Here is a 20,032-nt window from a genome sequence, read left to right as displayed (position 1 = left end):
GTTCACAGCTACAGGGTCACTTTTAAAGATGGCGACTTCCATGAGCGACGAAATCAAGAGCGTCTCTCTTCACAATCTTCGCCCTTTGATGCTCCACGGCTACGTTTTTCCTTTTATTTTTCTGTACGGGATTTGGTTGTATTTTTGGGTCGGTGTCTATGGGGTAGATGATTACTTTGAGGCCGGATTGATTGCTTTGGCGATTGTGGGATGTCTTCAAATTCTCGTCTGCCTTTTCTGCCATTGGTCTGTGCACGTCCGCTGTTCGCTCACATGTAACAAGGTTGGTAGAGCTAGGCTACAGTTTGCCATCAGTGCTTTCACAGTGCAGTTTTAGACTGCAGTGTTGGGGATCGGTTGTTGGGCATGATGATTGTGAATGTGACACATGGAATTGGACTTATTAGACGTTGATGGGAGTGTAGTGTGCAGCAGGACATTTCTTGATTTAGCATTATGTTTTGGATAGATTTCCATATGGACCACTTTTTTTTATAATTTTTTAAACTCATTTTTACGAAAAGTGATATCTTATGCCTTTTGTTATGGAGGTAAATTAGAACTAGATACTGTATTATTTCATATCAAATAAAAAACTGGTGGCGCCATATGGAAACTTTTCCTATATTTTATTTACATCTAAACAAATGGCATTGTTGTTAAAAAAAGTTCAGGCACTATTCTAGCTTGCCCACCTTGTTTGTTGAGCTGTAAATGGCTCGGAAAAGTTTCCATATGGCGCCACCACTTTTTCATTCGATATGAAATAATATAGTATCTAATTTACCTCAATGAGATATCCCTTTTTGTAAAAATGAGTGAAAAAGTGGTGGCGCCATACGAAAAGTTATCCAATGGCTCTCTTTTAACATCAGTCTCGTCACATTCGCGACTGTGACGAGACCGATGTTAAAAGAGAGCCATTTACAGCTTAACAAGGTGGGCTATAGTATAGGCCTACTCAAGCATGAGCAGATTTGCAGAAGAATTCAATCCACGCCAGTGTTTACCGTCACCAGTCAAATATCAAATTGCCTAAATTATGATCCATACAATGACAGTTACATCTGTTTCAGAAAGGTTGACATCATATGTATAGTGACGAGAAAGCAACAGGCAATTTGAACTAGGCCCACTTAGTACTTGGTATGTGGTGAAATTGTGAACTGAAAACAATGTATAAAATTGTGTTTAATTTCTTCAAGTAGGCCTAGGTTATGCCTTTAAATTTGTGCAAAAGTTGTCAAACGGCCTGATATTTAGACCCTGGCACTAGAAGAAGCGCTGATGTATTTAAGCCATTCACAATTTTTAAAAGATTTTAGTTGGTAAGTATTGCAACAGTTTATTTTATTCTTTTCTTTTAATTTGCCCTTTTAAACTTATCTTACTCTCAGGAAAAAGATCCATTCAAGGCCAATTGGATAAAAGTTGTACCAACTGAAAATAACGGCTATCCTGATATCATCCAACTTCATCATGATAAGGTAAATGTTCTTACTTGTTTTTAATGTTGTACCTTTGTTTATTTGTTAGTACTGAAACCTTCACACCAAGATTTATTTTTCTCTCAAATAATATCACTCAACCGAGACACTACTCTCCCTATGATGGCTAAAGGTTTTGTCTATATATAATAATATTGTAGGTAGCTCACTTGATCATTGTTTCAGACTGTGTTTCCAATTACACTTTTACATGTTTATTTATTTGTGAGAGTTATGAAAGGTATTTAAGGATCAGTGAACTGACAAAAAACAAAGATGAACAGTTACTCGGGAAATCATTGAAGCTTGACAAACACTTCTGAGATCATGCCATTTAGTTCTAATCTTCATCAGTTGGCCTTGCCCTTAAATCTTGTTAACAATCATTATTTTACTTCAATCGCAGACAAAAGAGACCGATAAGACAGAGATTTGGTTCAGCTTTCAGAAGACGAAGTACATCTATGATGCAGAGGAGAAAAAGCAGTTTCAGTCCGTGCAGTTTCCTGTTGACTTGCCCCTCAAAGAGTACCAGAGTTGGAAAGGTTACATGGAGGAGACAGATGTGGCTGACGTGAAGAACAAATATGGAGACAATGAGTAGGTGTTTTACTTTGGTTGGCTGTGGGTTTTGTAACCTGTATCCTATAGACCAATTGCATGAGACGTCACACTCCCAAAAAGGAGGCAGATCATTGGACAATAGCTGTTCTCTGTGCCAGGACCTCAGAGTACCTGTAGCGTTTTGCATTATGCAGGGGGGAGCTATTGATTTCTTACACAATACAGAACGTACCTCCGAATAATGCGCGTAGTTTTGGGTGTCAGCTCTCTTTTGTGCATGTTTGTTAAAGATTTTGACACCCAAAATGACACCCAGGAAAGGCACATGTGAGTACGCTACGCGTAATGCTAGGGGTTTATAGGTGTCGTTACAGGACAGTCAAGCACACCTTTTATTTGATGCAAGTCGCCAGTTACACAAGGCCTGAAGCACCCTTCAAGGTGTGGGCTATTCACTGGACTCATGTTTCTGATCAGTAGAGTGTGAGTTCGAGTCCAAGTGATGGTTGAAAATGCAAATTAGTTAGTGGTCTGACATTTTGACCCTAGCAGAGTCTTTCTTGATGGCTAACTGCAATACCGCATACCCGTAAACAGGGACACTGCTGTAATAAAACCAGTTAGGTGTACAGAAATGAAAGCACACAAAAACATACACAAATGTGTATTAAGCACTGTATACTCAGTACTTTCCCCAGTTCTGCGAACAAAAATCCACAGACAAATCACTTGGGTTGGACTCGGAACACACATTTGCATTGCTAGATTAACTGAAGCCATTGCCTTCCAAACCTCATCTTCAAATATTTTAAAGTGTTTTAATAAAGCGTCTTATCCTATCTATTTTTTTGCAGTCTTAACATGGAGCCCCCAATGTTTAAGGATCTGTTCAAGGAGAGAGCTACAGCTCCATTCTTTGTCTTCCAAGTCTTCTGTGTTGGGCTCTGGTGTCTTGATGAATACTGGTATTACAGGTAAAGCCACTTCAACTGAAAAAGGATAAATTGCTGGAGTGTGTGTCTTTTAAGGCTACATACGAAAGGTGGACCCGAGAATAAAAAAGGTCCACAAAATGTAGAGACTTGAAACACACACTATGAGGACTTACACATGACCATAAACTGGTTTTGATAGTGTTGACGAACATGAAAGTGTACAGAACAAAGGAATGTCCTACACAATGACTGCAACACAGAGCTGTTTGTGAGTGTAAAGGTTTTGGGGTGGTTTTTTTGTGTTTTTTTGTGTTTTTTTTTTTGGGGGGGGGGTTTCTGTTGGGGTTTTTTGTGTTGTTTTTTTTTGGGGGGGAGGTGTGAAATGCAGCCATATTTAGTTTGTTTCGTTTTGGTTGTTGTATTGCAGTATCTTCACGTTGTTCATGCTGATTACATTTGAAGCCACTTTGGTGCAGCAGCAACTAAGGAACCTCGCTGAGATCAGGAAGATGGGAAATAAGCCATTTCATATTCAGGTAAATTCTTGTTATTATCCAATCACTTAACTGCAAAGTCTACGCCCAATTTCATAGAGCTGCTCAAGCTTAAAAAAGTAGCTAAGCACCGCAACATTTGGCTAACCAGAATAAGGTGACTAGCCAAACTACCATTTCACATGTGTGTGACTGGTATCCTACACATTTCTGCTTAAGCAGCTCGATGAAATTGGGCCCTGGTATATTTTAGCACAGAACTCAAGGCGCTGCGAAGGTGCACTCACCATATGATATCTGACTGGATTGTTATCCTTTCATTCGATGATAAGTTTGTTGATGATATTGAATAGAAGGGTTATAAAGTAATTGACTGTACTTATTGATTAAAGGAGTTTATGGCTCAGAAAGCGTTTTTCTAAATTTATTTTTGTTTGCATTGATGTCATGCAACATGTGTTTTTCACTTTATTCTTGTGACCCAGATGGTCGATCGATCTCAAAGTTCTACAAAATTGTCAGTTTATGTATGTGGGGGAGTGTTTACACTGCCAGCAACTTTTTTGCTAGCAAAACCAATTGTGTAATGATCCTTTAATAGTTAAAGTTTGGGTTTTTTCTCAACAGGTGTATCGAAATCGAAAGTGGCGTCCAATCATGAGTAACGAGCTTGTTCCAGGTGACATCTGTTCCATTGGTCGATCTCAAAACGATAACCCGGTACCTTGTGATATGCTTCTGTTAAGAGGGCAATGTATTGTTGATGAGTCCATGCTTACCGGGGAGTCCGTCCCTCAGATGAAGGTAATGCATGTTCATTAAGCAAACCGCCATTTTGTTTTGTAAGAAGTCTATGAGTAGCACTATATGGCCATGTCCATTGACTAGTTTAGTAGTGGCTGTGGCCGGATTGACGCAAGGTTTTATTCACTCTATCGCACTGATCTCCTTTGGCAATATTTGTCTGCACTGGAGCATAGCCTCTTTAGCCAACAGTCACAAACAAATATTTAACTGCTCTAGTCAGGATCAGTTTACCATGGAGACTTGTGTAATTCAAACATTAGCCTGTGGCATGTGTACTGTACATGTGAAGTTAACTTTAGAAAACCATTATATTTTTTTCTTCTTTTTTAAGGAATCCATTGAGACAACTGATGGGAGTGACATTCTTGATATGCAAACAGACAGCAAATTGCATGTCATTTTTGGTGGGACCAAGGTTGTACAGCACTCGCCCCCAAGCAAGACAGCCAGTGGACTGAAAGGCAAGTGTGGTATTTTAAACAAGTAGCATTTTTAACTGTTGAATTATTTCTTTGCTTTGCTATCAATTCTCTCCAGGTTTTGAATTTTTTGTGCGTCAGTTATTCTAAGATTTTTCCTTGGATTTGAAAAGTAGAGTTTAATTTTATATTGATCCTCCAAAATGTTTGTTTATCCACAGCGCATGACAATGGATGCATTGCTTATGTTCTCCGCACTGGGTTTAACACATCTCAAGTAAGTACTTATCTACAATGAATTTGTGGTCCACTTAATTGTTGTCTTGTGGAAAAAATAAGCATGACATTCTTCTTGCTTTAGTCTAATTTTCGATTTTATTTTTGTTAGTGCTCTAAATATGAACAAATTGTGATAAAATAGCCTGAAATGTGCAATAAAACCAACCTCATGTGTACATGTCCAGCTCTTGTACTCAATAAAATACTCCCACTTTTTTAAAGACCAAATTCTATGCCGGGAAAGGGAAAGTTAATCTTGTTTTCATCCATCTCCTATTGACTTTTCAGGGTCGTCTTTTAAGAACCATCTTGTATGGAGTCAAGAGAGTAACGGCTAACACCTTAGAGACCTTTCTCTTCATTCTGTTCCTGCTGATATTTGCGATTGCTGCAGCTTCCTATGTGTGGATCGAAGGTAAGAAGGAAACGATAAAGGCTGGAAATTAGTTTACAGGGGTTTGTGGCAGCATCTTGTATGTATATGTGGTTGGTTCTGTAAAAAAATGTGGTGGTTCTAGTTCATCGGACCCAAGCTCTGGTGTTTTCACCAGTAGAGTGGGTGCAATTCCTTGTCATAATAATTTCGCCCTTGAGCAAGGCACTTAACCATAAATGCTTCATAAAAGTTGGGAAGGTAGTGCCTTCTGCTGTACCAGCCAGGCTCTTAGTGGATGATACCCATGCATACGCCCTTGCCAATTATGAAGTGGGTAACCCTGTTGCAGCCCCAGGAGTATGGCATGTGCCCCTGGTGACAGTTGATTTGGTTCGACATCCCAAATCAGTAATAAGTGTAGTCCTTACCTTGAACTGGCCTTCCGGCCTTGTGATGTAAGGGGATACACCATTCTACAAATGTTTTTAAATGTTTGTCTTCAAAATGTACACACATCATAATGCCTTTTGTGATCTTGTGCTATTTGTTTTCTTAGGCACAAAGGACCCAGACAGGAATAAGTACAAGTTATTCTTGGAGTGTACCCTCATCCTAACATCTGTTGTTCCTCCAGAGCTTCCAATTGAGCTCTCTCTGGCCGTCAACTCATCCCTTCTAGCACTCAGTAAACTTGGTAAGACACTCATACATAATCAATATTTATCTTTTATCATAATATATATTTCCACTCGGTGGAAGTGTTTTGTTAGTATGAAATAAGCTTTCTGTATAAAGGTTAATTTCATCTTTTGGTTTTTGTCAACATAATGCTGATGTACTTGCAAAATTATTAGCAGTGATACAATAAAAGCCATGTTTGAAAGTTTCAGTTGAATATGGCGACTACTTGTTGAGACAACAGGAAAAACCTGTTATAGTATTTTCATCAAGAATGTTGAATCCATCCAAGTTCAGTGAAGACACAGCAAACAGCTACTGCATCTCTGGCCGCAGCATTCACAATTAATAATGGAAACTGTTGTTTCTTCTTCCAAAAGGTGTGTATTGTACAGAGCCATTTCGAATTCCTTTTGCCGGCAAAGTGGATATGTGCTGTTTTGATAAAACTGGAACTCTAACCAGTGACAATCTGGTGGTGCAAGGGATTGCCGGACTCAAGTAAGTTGATAAAATGGCGTTTGTTGTTTTGATTTGATTTGAATTTGAATTTGAAAAAAAAAAAATGGAAATTATAAAAAAAAAATTTTTAAGTCACCTGACGGTGAGTAGAGCAGGCTAGTCGTTAAGACCAATTAAGAACTCATTCGGCGCCGTTAGTGGTATATCTCGCCTTCTACTCCTACGGACTCGGGTTCAAACCATGCTGGGGGCATTATTTAGATTGCGTTTTCAGTCCCTACCTGACTGCATGGGTTTTTGCCTGGAATAATTCTCTGGGTTTTGCTGCCACATCTAAAACTGAAACTTCCTTCCTTGTCTCCTCTCCATTTGGGTTCTTGGCTAGTACAGTGACTAAGTTTGCTTTTTCTGAGAGTCCTTGGCTTCACAACTCGAATAAATGAAACGAAATGAAATGAAATGGTTTATTTTCCAGGGGTGGCTCTAAACTATGCCTGATAGCCGACTGTCCTCTTGAGACACATCAGGTATTAGCCACCTGCCATTCTCTTGTACAACTTGACGAAACTCTGGTTGGTGACCCGTTAGAGAAGGCAACTCTCACTGCTGTTGACTGGACACTGACAAAAGGTAAAAGGACTATCACCATCTTGGTCATGTTCCCTGTATCCATAACAATAATGAATTAATTGTCTAAAATGGCATCAGACTATTTCTCCTTCCAGCCTCGGTCTTGGTGAATATCGAAATGGCTGCTCCATGATAGAAATCTGTTTGACTGTATACAGTTAACATTTTCCATGGATTTCTCTGCCTTGTTTTTGTTTTTTAATCTGCCGTTAAAGAAGTCAGTTACAAAAAACATCAACAACACTGTTGATGAGCTTGTAAATTTGAGCCTTCAAATTCCAAAGATTTTTTTTAAGTACAGGCATGACATGCTTCATACTTACGTCCGTTTTTCTAATTTTGTTTTGTCCTCGGATAAATCAGGAAAAAAATTGTCATTAATGAGTTATGCAAAGTCTATTACAGCCCTTGTACTTGATAAAATATTCCTACTTTTTTCCAAGGACCAAATATCATGCCTTTTTCCTAGAAGATCCCTACACTCTCTGTTCTGTTTTGATTGCATGTCCTTCCAGGAGATGTAGTTATTCCAAGGCGTATTCGAAGCCAACCTCTGAAGATAGTTCAACGATACCATTTTGCTAGTGCATTGAAGAGGATGGCTGTCTTAGTGTCCATGCAGGAGGCAGGTTCTACTGAGTGTAGCTTCTTGGCTATGGTAAAGGGAGCACCAGAAACCCTCAGATCAATGGTAAGCCCCGAATCCTAAAACTTCAATCCTTCACAGATTCATCATAATGACTTGCTGTAAGTGATTTCTGACCAGCAGATTATTGTGTCATGTCTTGGCTGAGTGGTCTAGGTTACCAGACCTAAGCTCTGGTGTTGTAAGCAACAGAGTATGGTTTTGAATCACTTTTTTACTCTTGTGCCCATTAGCAAGGCACTTGACCATAATTGCTTCGTAAAAAGTTGGAAAGGTAGTGGATTCTGCTTTAATGGATGATACTCATGCCTACATTCTCATGTAATGTCAAGGGGTAACCCCTCCTGGAGTAGGTGGCAATGTGTCTCTGGTGGCAGTTGACAGGGTCGATAGCCCGAATCAGTTTAACTGTAGCCCTCACTGGCTTTTGATGTTAGGTTCTTCAGGAAATGAAAAATTCTCTTGCAGAATTGTGTTACACACGTGAGCCTCTAGTTGTTGAGTTTTATTGACCAAGTTGGCACTGCACTTACGTTACTTAATTTCTTGTTTTCTTTTAGTTTTCTACGGTACCTGAAGACTACGATGAAGTGCACTCTCAGATGTCCAGGCTAGGAGCTAGGGTCTTAGCCCTTGGCTACAGGAAACTTGGACGTCTCTCTCCACAGCAGGTCAGGGGTTTGCAAATTGTCCATCTTGAATAAGTTTCAGACACGGTGTTCTTTTTGTTTTTGTGTTGTGTATTCTGTTTTCAGTTTGTTTATTAAAAGTGTGTATATTGCTGGTTTAGGTCAATTTACAATAACTTGGCCATGTCCCTCAAGTAAACATTTCCAGGGAAACTGGATTTTGTCTCTGCTGACATAATATTTTTCTGTAAAGTCAAATTTATAATCTCATCTTTTTCCAGACCCAAATTTTTAACATTACTTAGTTACTAGTGATTGTAGAGATAACTTTGTTTGAATATGATAGACATTGTGATTGGTTTTTGTGCACAGATACGTGACATGCATCGTGATGAGGTGGAGTGTAACCTCTCATTCGCTGGATTTGTCATCATCTCCTGCCCTCTCAAGTCTGACTCCAAGGCTGTTATTAAGGAGATACAACAAGCATCTCACCATGTAAGTCACTAGTTTAAAAAGCTAAGGCCATATGTGAGTAGAGTTGGGTGTTTTTGGTTCTCTCCTATGCACGAAGGGTCTTGCTGCTGACCTCCAAGCTTTCCTCTTTTAAGAAAAACCAAACACTTTTGATCTATGGCTGTGCTCCGTGAGCATATAGGAGTTGATATGGCTTGCTGCCAAAGGTGCCCTTGAAAGCCTGAGGCTGGAACACGTTGTAGATGTGTCCTTAACAATTCATTTTCTCGGCTGGGAGTAAGGATCATGAGCCTCCCAATTTATTAATATTATTCTTATACAAATCTTCCATCAGGGCAATTAAGTTGAAACCAGGTCCTGGGAAATTTTTGATGCATTTTCAATGGAATTGTTTTCAATCTGTGTTTGCTCAGTGGAATTATTTTCAATCTGTCTTCCCTACCAAAAGTGTAAATCAGCTGCAGATGGTCTAATCTTCACCAGAGTATTCCTTGTGACTTATTCTCCATCTGCACTTTGTGTTATTCTTAACTGATAGTGATGCAGAAGTTGAATGACCTCACCCTTTTAAAACTCTTTTTACTAGATTGTGATGATCACTGGTGACAACCCTCTGACAGCCTGTCATGTTGCCAAGGAACTACGAGTCACCCGCAAACAACACACACTCATCCTCACAGCTCCTCAGAATCGGGAAACTCAGAAAAACTCTGCTGAAAATCACGTGCAGAAAGTAAACTCTATAGATCCTAATCAAGGTAGAGTCTTTATGTTTCTCATTTTATTGATTTACATTTGGGTTTTTTTAATGCACCGTGTTTAATTTGTCTCATCTTGATAGGAGAAACAAGTCTTGAAATGCCTGACATCTCATATTGAGTCACCACTCTGCTTCTTATTTCTAATTATCAAGTTACTATAAAACAGTTTCCTGTGTAAACATACCATTTCGATACAATCCCATTAGCTTGTAATAACTTTGAAATTAAGGACCCTGACAACTTTGTTTCCAGTAATAACCATAAGGGAAACTGACTTGTTAATTATAACTAATTTAAGGGTTGAACCACGAAATATTTGTTTTAGGGTGGTTTGAACCTGCATTCTCCAGACTAATTTGTCCCCTAGAGATTCTCACCCCTATACAGCAAAATGTGCAGAAGTTTCGTCTGAAAGCGCCCTCTTTTTAATCAATTTTCTTAGCCCATATTTATTTACCCTACATGAATGACACCTCTATGACACCGGCACTACCAACTGTGCCATCGAACCCCTAATGATTGCCCCTATGTTGTAAAAATATTTGCTTTTCATACAACTTGACACTGAAATCTTTTAGATTGGCACTGGAAGTCCATAGATGATACGGTGACATTACCCATGTTACCTGGTAGTAAAGAAGAACAGCAAGTACTGCTTCATGGTCATGACTTGTGTATGACTGGAGAGGTAGGTTTCTGACTTCTTGATCTTTCTTCATGTGTTGCCGATTGTATCAAGATCATTGGGATTTTATGTAGCGAACATATTGCCCGATCACTCAGGGAGCTTCATTGGTTATTGATTCATTTCAAACTTGCTCTTTTTGTTTAAAATGGGCTTGAACAAACTACTGCTAGATATCTTTTCAATTTACTCTCGTACGGCCACCAGACAGAAGCCTTTTGAGAAACAATTGTCATTGACTCTTTCGTGTTTCACTTTTAAGTAAAGAATATATTATATATTTGGTTTGCGGTAACACCATGTGTGTATCTACTTGCCAGGTAGAGTTTGTTCTTAGAGAACTGTCTTTGTTTATTCTACGACTGCGGAGTAGATTTATCGGATGTTCAGGAGACTTCTCAGTTCTAAAAAGAACTGTCCTGCTTTTTAACTACTACCCAGGCGGCAGGTATACAAAATTGGCTGGGACTTCTACTCAAGCTTATAGTAATGTAATTTACTGCACTACCGCGGAGTAAGTTCTTGAATTGGTCTCAAATTTTTGACTAGCTTGGTCTAGTAATTTTTTCTTTATAAATAATTTTTTTTCTCCTCTTTTTACCTGCAGGCTTTGAAGCATATTCAGAGTGTCAGTGTGAAGTTCTTCAACACTGTGTTGCCCTACATCAAGGTTTTTGCAAGAGTAGCCCCAAAACAAAAGGTTGTTATTCCTTAATCATTGTTTCTGTTAGGGAAAACATTAAACAAATGAGACGTTTGAGAAGCTGGTGACAGCAGAAATAACAGTCCTTTTTTGCAGTGCTGAGCGTGCGCTCACATTCTCAGTATTGCGTACGTAAGGCTGAGCACAAACAGAACTCTGAAAAGGGACCGTCCAAAAGTCTCCCACTGTACATAAACTAAAAACATCAGGGCATTTCATGTTGATGTGTTATAACAGTGGCTTCTTGTGTAGGGCTCAAACCCGTTTCTAATTCCTGCATGGTATTTGGAGATATGTTTTGAAGAATGAGACCTTTTCCTTGATAGCACCGTACAATGGTTTTCAAGGTGCAGTGGTGCAATATGCAGCCACAATGTATAAAAACAGGCAGCTGATTTGTTTTGTAGCTAATAAAACAGTTGTTTTCTTTCTTATAAATCATGAAGGAATTTGTTGTGACATCGCTGAAACGTCTTGGATATGTAACTCTGATGTGTGGAGACGGGACAAATGATGTGGGTGCTTTGAAGCATGCTCACGTTGGTATGTTAATTATTTTCTTTTTTTTGCCATTTCCCTCATAAATATCTACAAAAGAGCACAGGTTTTTAGCAAATTGTTATAGTAGGGTACATAAAGTGATCTTCATGATTTAAAAGGATAGATTTGTACTGTGTCTTACCGCCAAATTATACAATAAACATTAATACTACTTTCATCAGGTAAACTTTGTGCCAAGAGCAAGCCACATCATTTTTGCTGATGGAGCTTTCTCAGTCTATGAATCCAAACTCTTTAATAAACTTCAAAATCACATCAGGGACACAAGATCATTTAACACATTCAAGACACTTCTGAAAACCCACTTGTTTCAGGAGGCCTACCATCAATGACTTATTTATTCTTCTGCGTCTCAGTGTCTTCAAGCAAACCTTTTGCTGTAGGCGCTTTATAAATTATTTATGATCGATTGATTGATTGATTGAAACTTGAATCATCGAGTGGGTGCCCACAACTTCAAGAATCAAAATGTTGTAGTCTTTATAAGGAATCATGCAATGCTTTTTGTTTGCTTTTCGTAGGTGCTGCTTTGTTATCCAATGTTCCAGAGAGAGCCGTTGAGAGAATGAAGAGGAAAGCCAAAGAGGAACAGGTTAGTAGTTCTCTAATAAGCTACAGCACACTTCGCCAGCACCAACACATTTGTGTATCTTTGTATATACTCTCTTTTGGCACATCATCATTTGAGCTTTTAACTCGTCATGGCACCTTGAGTTTCCACTGATAGTTCATCGACATCACCCTCCTAGTGTACAGTACTTTAGTAGTCTATTTCAAGGGATGTCAATCTCTAATCAAGAATATTTCGTTCCCTACCTTTCTGCCTCTGTAGACCCCGGTTTGAATTCCACCTGAGACCTGGGGCCTGGAGCCTTGAATGTGGATGGGGTTTTCAGTTCCTACCTGTTAGCAGGGGTCGTCCCTATTTGGTGTTTTTCCTCCCACATCTAAAACTTTACACCTCTCATTTCCTATTCACTATCCTGTTATTGGCACTTCTACTGATGGATGTTTCATGAAATAAATAATTACAAAATAAACACACAATGTCATGTTTGTGGTCATTTTAGGAGCAAGCAAATAATGCAAAGCCTGAGTTGCGAAGTAAGGGTAAGGGTGAGAAGACGGTAGCGGATGCAGTCAGGGCCAGGCAAGCAGCAGGGGGAGGATCAGGCAAAGCAGCAAAGACAAGAGCAGTGCAACGAGGAGAAGACGTTACTAAGGTAGGTTTTCTCAGCTCTGTATTTTTCTTATTTTAGTCTGATTTCTGATTTTTTGTTACTAGTGTAGGTGGTCTTAGTTCTTTATTTTAAACTACAGTTCAAGCGTGATATTCTTCCTAAACTAGTCTCTTTTCCTAATGTTATTTTTTTTTTTGCCCTTGGAAAAAAATTGAATGATTTGAATAAATAACCTAAAAAGGTCTGTTGAAGACTTCTTCATGCATACGTGTATGTACTTAATAAAGTTTGTATCCTTTTTTTCTAAGGACCATGCCTGCTACAGTGTTAGGCTGGTCAGATTTAATAGTTTTAGCTAGACCAATTAACTGCAGTCCTGATTTTTTTTTTGATTTTTTTAAAATTTTTTTTTTCTCATATTTTTGGTTGTAAAAGCGCCCCAAGTAAGCTCTGTGTTCAATGAATTTCAGCAATTTGCTATGATTTTCCGCAGTTTAAAAAAATTCCCAAAATGGCGACAAAGACACATTAAATAACAAAATTAGTTACTCATTGTTTACTGGTTTCTCGATATGTCTTAACAGAAGCGATTAAATGCCATCTTGAAGGAGATTGACGAGCAAGATCAGCCTCAGGTGGTGAAGCTAGGAGACGCAAGTATTGCATCACCATTCACATCTAAGCTATCCTCTATCATATGTGGTGAGTGCTCTGTTTGTAAAGACTGCAGTAACAGGGGTTGTGTGCACCGTCCGAAACAATGATAGTTCTTATGTTTTCATTTTGATCTTGGGGCAAGTTATTTTTCCTTTCTATTTGGATTGAGAATATCTTTTTCATGCTGCCACCATCTTGGTCATGTCCCCAGTATCCAAACAACAGTAATGAATGCTAGTATCCATTGCTTTGAAAAAGGAAACACACTTTTTTTGCTTCCATTCTCGGTTTGGTTGCTTTGGCTTGGATTTGAGAAAATCAAGATGGCCACTCCATGGTTAAGGTCTATTTGAGAATAACAAGATAATAGTTTGTGTTTTGAAGGCTTTTATCTCAATGACTTTTTTAAAGTGTTGAAGTTTTGTCTCACTCTTATGTAACTCTTAGTCTGTCACATCATCAAGCAAGGAAGATGTACCCTGGTCACCACACTACAGATGTTCAAGATCCTAGCCCTTAATGCACTCATCTTAGCCTACAGCCAAAGTGTCTTGTACTTGGATGGGGTCAAGTTTAGTGACAGCCAGGCTACCTTACAGGGACTGCTACTGGCTGGCTGCTTTCTCTTCATCTCTCGTTCAAAGGTACCTGATCAATGATTTACAATTATTAGTGGGTTTGTACAAAATAAAGAATTGATCAAGTTAGAAAAGGGATGGTATATCAACTACTAAAAAATGCAGTCTTTGTTGTAAACTTTCACAAGCGTTCTCTGAAAGTTGTATAAATGTATGCTGATTTGATTTCTAAAAAACGGTTATACCACAATGAAATGCTTTGTAATGATGCCTTTTAAAAAAAGTGTGTACCTGATGCTTTTGAAGTAAAACATTGGAAGATTAGATCTGTTGGTAATAATTGAACTAAAGAATGCGAAGCTGTGGTGTCTATACATTTTTTGGTTTTCACAAAAAATTTCTAGTAACTTTGGTAGAAAAATATATATCATAAAATATTAAATTCATCTACTTAACTTGATATTATTTTTCTGTACAGCCTCTGAAGACATTATCTAAGAGCCGTCCTCTACCCAACATCTTTAATCTATACACAATATTGACAGTGCTGCTTCAGTTTGCTGTTCATTTTGTGTGTCTTGTGTATCTTATCAAAGAGGCTAAAGCAAGATCTCCTCCTAGGTGAGTAGGAATAATAAATATAATTAATAAAAAATAATAAACCTGCAGTTGATTTCACAAAATGCTAGGATGAATCTACTCCCGTCCAAACTTAGGATGGGTTCAATGCATCTTATGCCTTTGGGTACGGATCTTAACTCAACCTAAGTCCTAAGATTAATCCTAGGTTAGGACGAGTTTGGTGAAATCGACGGCTTGGTCCACTATCATAAAGCTGCTGAAGCAGAAAAATGTTTCTCAATAATTGTCCGCTAAACAGAAAAATGAGCAGAATACCAGTCACAGATTGTACACACGGAATGATAGTTTGGCTGGTAACCTTATGCTAAAACATAGGATTCTTGGTGGTTAAGTTGGTAAGACACTGCTCATGAATTGCAAAGGTCGCGGGTTTGATTCCCTCCTGAGTAATTTGCCTGCGTTGTTTTTTTACAGAGCTTGAGAAAGTACTGAGTATGCAGTGCTTACACAAATTAATAACATTATTCTGTTAGGGTTAGGGTTAGGGTTAGGGCATAATACAATTTTGTTTATATTTAAGCATCTCTAATTTTGCTTTGGACTTTCAGGGAGGAGGAGTTTCCAGATCTAGAAAAAGAATTTCAACCCAACTTGTTGAATAGCAGTGTCTACATTATATCAATGATGCTCCAAGTTAGTACATTTGCAGTCAACTACAAGGTAAATATCTCACTGCTTTCGTATGTTTGTTCCAATTAGAGAGCTTTATGAAAATTCAACAAGTTCAAAATACTGCTGCTTGCCTCGTCTCATGCACACCTTGTTCTAAACATACTGCCCCTATCTTACTAGCTCCACTGGCTTTAAATCAATTAAGTTAAATTTCCTAACTTTCAAAGCTCTTCATAGCCTACCTTCAGACTGTGTATCTGGTCTTCTACTTTCTGTTAATATTACTACCATTTTCTTCTTTGTTCTGCCTGGCCAATTCCTACTGACGCACAACGACTTTTTCCAGTAAATTATATGGTCAAAGTCTTCAACTTCATTGCACCTTAATTATGGAATGACTTTCCGTTCATATTCGCCAAGCTGACAATCTTCAAATTTCAAAGGGACTTTTAAAGACTAACTTGTTTTAATGTATATTTTTGTAAACAACTTGCTTTAAAAAATAACATTTGAACACATTTTCGGGTTTCCTTTCTGCAGGGTCATCCGTTCATGGAGAGCCTAAAGGACAACAAAGCTTTATTGTATAGTTTGTTGCTGTCGGGTGTTGCTATTATAGCCCTGACAACAGGCATAGTACCAGAGGTATCACAGCAGTTTGAGATTATAGAATTTGATCCAGAGGTAAGTTGAAAGTTTTTTTTTTTTCTTTGGCAATTTTTTATTTCATATGTGCTTTCATTATGGTGGCATGGTTGGCTTGTGATTAAAGCACTCGCCTTTCACCACTGTTTTGATTCCCTGCTATTGTCACGTGTGAGTGGAGTTTTGCATTTGTTCTCTTCTGAGCCTTAAGATGTTTCTCCAGGCCCTCCGGTTTTCCTCCTGGAAAAAAATCAAGCACTTTCGATCTCAGGCTGTGCTCTGTGGTCATACATGGGTTGATGTGGCTGGCTGCCTAAAGCGCCTTGCATGCCTGTGCCCCGCCCACGTTGTAGCCACTTCCCTCACAATTAGCCTCCCAAATTATTATAATTAGTGAGTCTTTTAAGGAAGTTGGAAAATAACTCGACACAGTTGAGAAGTTACCTGGTTGTTTTGAGGCTGTAGCTACAATCCCAGCCATTCGTGCCCCAAGCTCCACTTTAATGTTGGGTCTCACTGCGAAGTCTACGCTCCTCTAACAACATCGAGAGCGGGGAACGGGTATCTTTAGTGTTACCTGGCCCAAGCTTTTTGGCCATGATTGTAGTTTCTTTTACTTTATTATTAATTTCACTTACACATAGTTTTTTGTTTTGTTTTTTATTGCAGTTCCGAATGTTTCTTCTCCAGGGTCTATTTGCCGACATGGCTGCAGCTTTTTCTGTCGATAGAACGCTGCAGTTCTTCTTAGGAACAGCTAAATTGAAGACTGGTTAAATTTATTGTATTATCTGTAACATTCTAAACTAACTGTGTGTCATTGGTCAGAAGAGGTATCAATTTGTTCTGTCTTATCAGACATGATATTCTTCCTACCTTAGTTTGTTTTCTGATTTGTTGTTGCCCTCAGAAAAATCTGGAAAATTGTTATTATTAAATAAGGCCTTAAAAATTTATTAGGGCCTACACCTTATGTGTATGTAGGTCAACCCCGGTACTTGATAAAATGTTCTAACAAGAGAACAATAACTTTATAATATGCCTGGTTATGCGGTTCATGACCTTTGCAAATACCATTAACTACTTCTGTGATTATTTGGCGGCTAAATCACTATGGTGTGCATTGTGTTTCAATCAACATCTGCATTGATAATATCAAAAAAGGCACACCATCTCAATTTGTGTAAATTAATACCAAAACGGGAGGACAGGGTAACTGTGATGAGTATGGAACAGGTTTTAAAGGTAGAGTCAAAGATTGGTAAATACTCCAAAATGTAAAAACCATACTCAATTAATTATTGAAAAGAACTGCAGCTGGTGAGAGTAAAAACTATTTTGAGATGGATTCCTTTCAAAGTAATAGCGATTAGGGACATATTTCACCCTAAAACATTTGAATCTGAGAAACTATTCTTGCATCAATCGTTTCTCAGAACTGTGAGGGTTGGTGTAGGGTCGTAAATGCTGCTGCCAGATTTGCGGTTGGTACCCGCTGTCACCTCGCTAAAATGGGATTGACTGTTTTTTTTTCCTGTTTTCTCAGCAAGTATACACTGTATTCAGCTGAAACTTTCACATGTTACTTTAATTGTATCTTTCTTCATGTTTCTTCACTATATTTAATAAGCTTTATGCTCACAAAAAACTAATCACTGACCCTACCTTTAAAGGCAGTGTACACTATTGGTTATAGTTCAAAATAATTTTAGCATAAAAATTTACTTGGTAACGAGTAAGTGGAGAGCTGTTGATAGCATAAAACATTGTAAGAAACGGCTCCCTCTGAAGTAACGTAGTTTTCGATAAAGAAGTAATTTTTACAACGAATTTGATTTTAAGACCTCAGATTTAGATTTTGAGGTCTTGAAATCAAGCATCTGAAAACACACAACTTCGTGTGACAAGGGTGTTTTTTCTTTCATTATTATCTCCTAACTTCGAAGACCAATTGAGCTCAAATTTTCACAGGTTCGTTTTTGTATGCATATGTTGAGGTACACGAAGTGAGAAGACTGGTCTGTGACAATTACCAATAGTGTCCAGTGTCTTTAAGGTATATTTTAATCTTGTGGTTGGATTTGTATAAAGGGCTCCACCGGACAAGATTTATAGTATTTAATCATTATTATGAACTTGGTTATTTCTTTGCGCTTTAAACAACATTTTGTTATGCAATCCTACTCCATAACCCCCTCCCCCTCCCTGGTTAAATTCAAGTTTACACAAGTATCACAGTGTCCATTGTAGATGTGAATTATATTTCTTTCTGTAGATAGTGAGATATGAATGGATTAATTGCCGGAAGGGTGATCTAGTTTTAAGCCTTGTTCATACTTTACGCCACAAATTCGCATCAAATAATTGGCATCTGTCGAACTGTGCTCAACTCTTGCGAAACATTCACTGCGAAAACATGGCTGTGATGCAAAATTTTGTTGTGCATTCACTTTCAAGTATGAGCCGGGCTTCAGTTAAATTTAATGTAAACTTGCAAATCGATTTGAGCATCGTTTCCATTTAGGTAACTATTTAATCTTGTGGAAAACAAATACCAACAAGATTCATCCTTGGATCAAAACATAAGAACTGTTTATAAGTCTTTTTGTCAAGATCCAAATCAAATGCAATCAAGAATATATGGACCAGAATTCAAAAAAATAATGCAACTGGCGTCCTTATAAATCCAGTCTCATTATTGTCTATGTAGTTAAGTGTCAGTAATAAATACCTTCAGAGAGTTTAAGTACTCTGATTGGTCGGAGACTGGTCATGTGGGGGTGTATTAACTTGTCATATATGGACCGGCTCTGTGAACTAGCAAATAAATGTCCCCTAAACAAGCATTATTGTTAAATATACACATTGTGCTTGTTGTATTGGGAACTTTCAAATCAAGTGTGTGATTTGTATGTATTGTGTTTGTGTGGTTTTGGCAATGACTTTTAAGCTCAACTGGCAGCAATGTTGACACTGGACAATCGAAGGAGGAGCATGGCAATTTCATCCATTTCAACTTCTTATGAATAATTCAAAATTTAAAATGCACAATAATAACAAAACAAATAATTCCCCAAAACACACCCAAAGCCTTGCTATTGGTTTAATTTCAAATGTTTTGATATTAATTGTTTTCATAATTAATCACAATTGAAATTTTGATTTAACTGCAAGGCTGTTGGAGTGATTTGTATTTTCTTGTGCTGTTATTGCTATTCTGTGTGACGGTGTTTCCTGATTGTTAGTGTCAAGAATTTGAAAAAACTTGCTTTCACAAAAAAAGTAGGCCGAGACCTTTCTTTTTTTCACCAGACCCCCCCCCCCCCCGAAACCTTACAAAGTAAAGTAAAAACATCATTGTAAGACCAACAAGAGTTCAATAAAGGAGCAGATTGAGAACAATTTACAAGAATTTGTTCTCACTACTCTAACTTGTATAGCTTTAAACTTACGAAACGATCCCGATGAAAATACAGAAGGAGTGAAACAGAAGCACCTGTTATCAACCCCCCTTTACCTTTACCAAATAAAATAATAATCTAATCAAAATCTCACTAGGAATCAGAGAAGTGAGGACAAATCTATAGGAATCCTAAGTACCTGTATTTAAATCCAATATTGTTCTGCAAGAATTTCGCAAAAAATACTCTTTTTGTGAGGAAAGGTATATTTTATAACCAGAAAAATATTGTTGGGAAATCGATTGCTTTCTTGTTCAATAACTGTGGACTAGCTCTTTTTTTGCACAAGTCTCTCCCCAGTTAAATTCGTCCTTCAGGATGATCTGAACAATAAATTTAGCTCACCGGGTTAGAATAATTTTGGTGAGCGTGCTTAAAAAATCAATCACTTTTAGCGCTTCGTTCTTAACTTATGTATGAATGACAATTAACTTTGTGCAAATGTTGGTCCACAAGTTTTAAGCCGTGCACTATTCTGAAGAAGGAGTTTATCCTTGGGAGAAAAAGTGCACACCCTCACCATATGCTAATGCCTTTATTACATTACAGCCCGGTGGCTTATTGTGTACACAATGCACACACATGCATAATGCACACCCTAAGCCTTGTCATTCACTCTGTTTATGTTGGATCGAAGGCAGTGGTCCGTGCACACGTAGCTGA

At 38.1% G+C, this 20,032-nt stretch overlaps 1 protein-coding gene across 1 annotated transcript; it reads left to right on the top strand.

Moving 5' to 3' along the window:
* The first annotated feature begins 28 nt into the window (after nt 1-28).
* LOC139948260 (endoplasmic reticulum transmembrane helix translocase-like) lies at nt 29-19,147 on the top strand. Its single transcript, XM_071946357.1, has 27 exons — nt 29-283; nt 1,398-1,487; nt 1,894-2,087; nt 2,906-3,025; nt 3,414-3,522; nt 4,108-4,284; nt 4,619-4,748; nt 4,928-4,983; nt 5,274-5,400; nt 5,918-6,055; nt 6,420-6,540; nt 6,977-7,131; nt 7,647-7,822; nt 8,338-8,448; nt 8,779-8,904; nt 9,470-9,641; nt 10,223-10,332; nt 10,937-11,029; nt 11,479-11,575; nt 12,115-12,185; nt 12,664-12,816; nt 13,359-13,476; nt 13,879-14,075; nt 14,488-14,630; nt 15,200-15,311; nt 15,804-15,947; nt 16,578-19,147. The coding sequence occupies exons 1-27, from the start codon at nt 29-31 to the stop codon at nt 16,683-16,685; spliced, it is 3,603 nt and encodes a 1,200-aa protein (XP_071802458.1). The 3' UTR covers nt 16,686-19,147.
* Nucleotides 19,148-20,032: the final 885 nt, after the last annotated feature.

Source organism: Asterias amurensis, chromosome 15, assembly GCF_032118995.1.
Source record: "Asterias amurensis chromosome 15, ASM3211899v1".
NCBI lineage: Eukaryota > Metazoa > Echinodermata > Asteroidea > Forcipulatida > Asteriidae > Asterias > Asterias amurensis.
The sequence above is the reverse complement of the archived record's forward strand: the minus strand, read 5'-3'. Positions and strand labels throughout refer to the sequence as shown.

Bases quoted from the DNA above. Each gene is read 5' to 3' on its own strand.
- LOC139948260 (XM_071946357.1), top strand. From the start codon at position 29: ATGGCGACTTCCATGAGCGACGAAATCAAGAGCGTCTCTCTTCACAAT. The intron at 3,523-4,107 runs GTAAATTCTTGT...TTTTCTCAACAG, and splicing joins ATAAGCCATTTCATATTCAG to GTGTATCGAAATCGAAAGTG. The intron at 7,823-8,337 runs GTAAGCCCCGAA...GTTTTCTTTTAG, and splicing joins CAGAAACCCTCAGATCAATG to TTTTCTACGGTACCTGAAGA.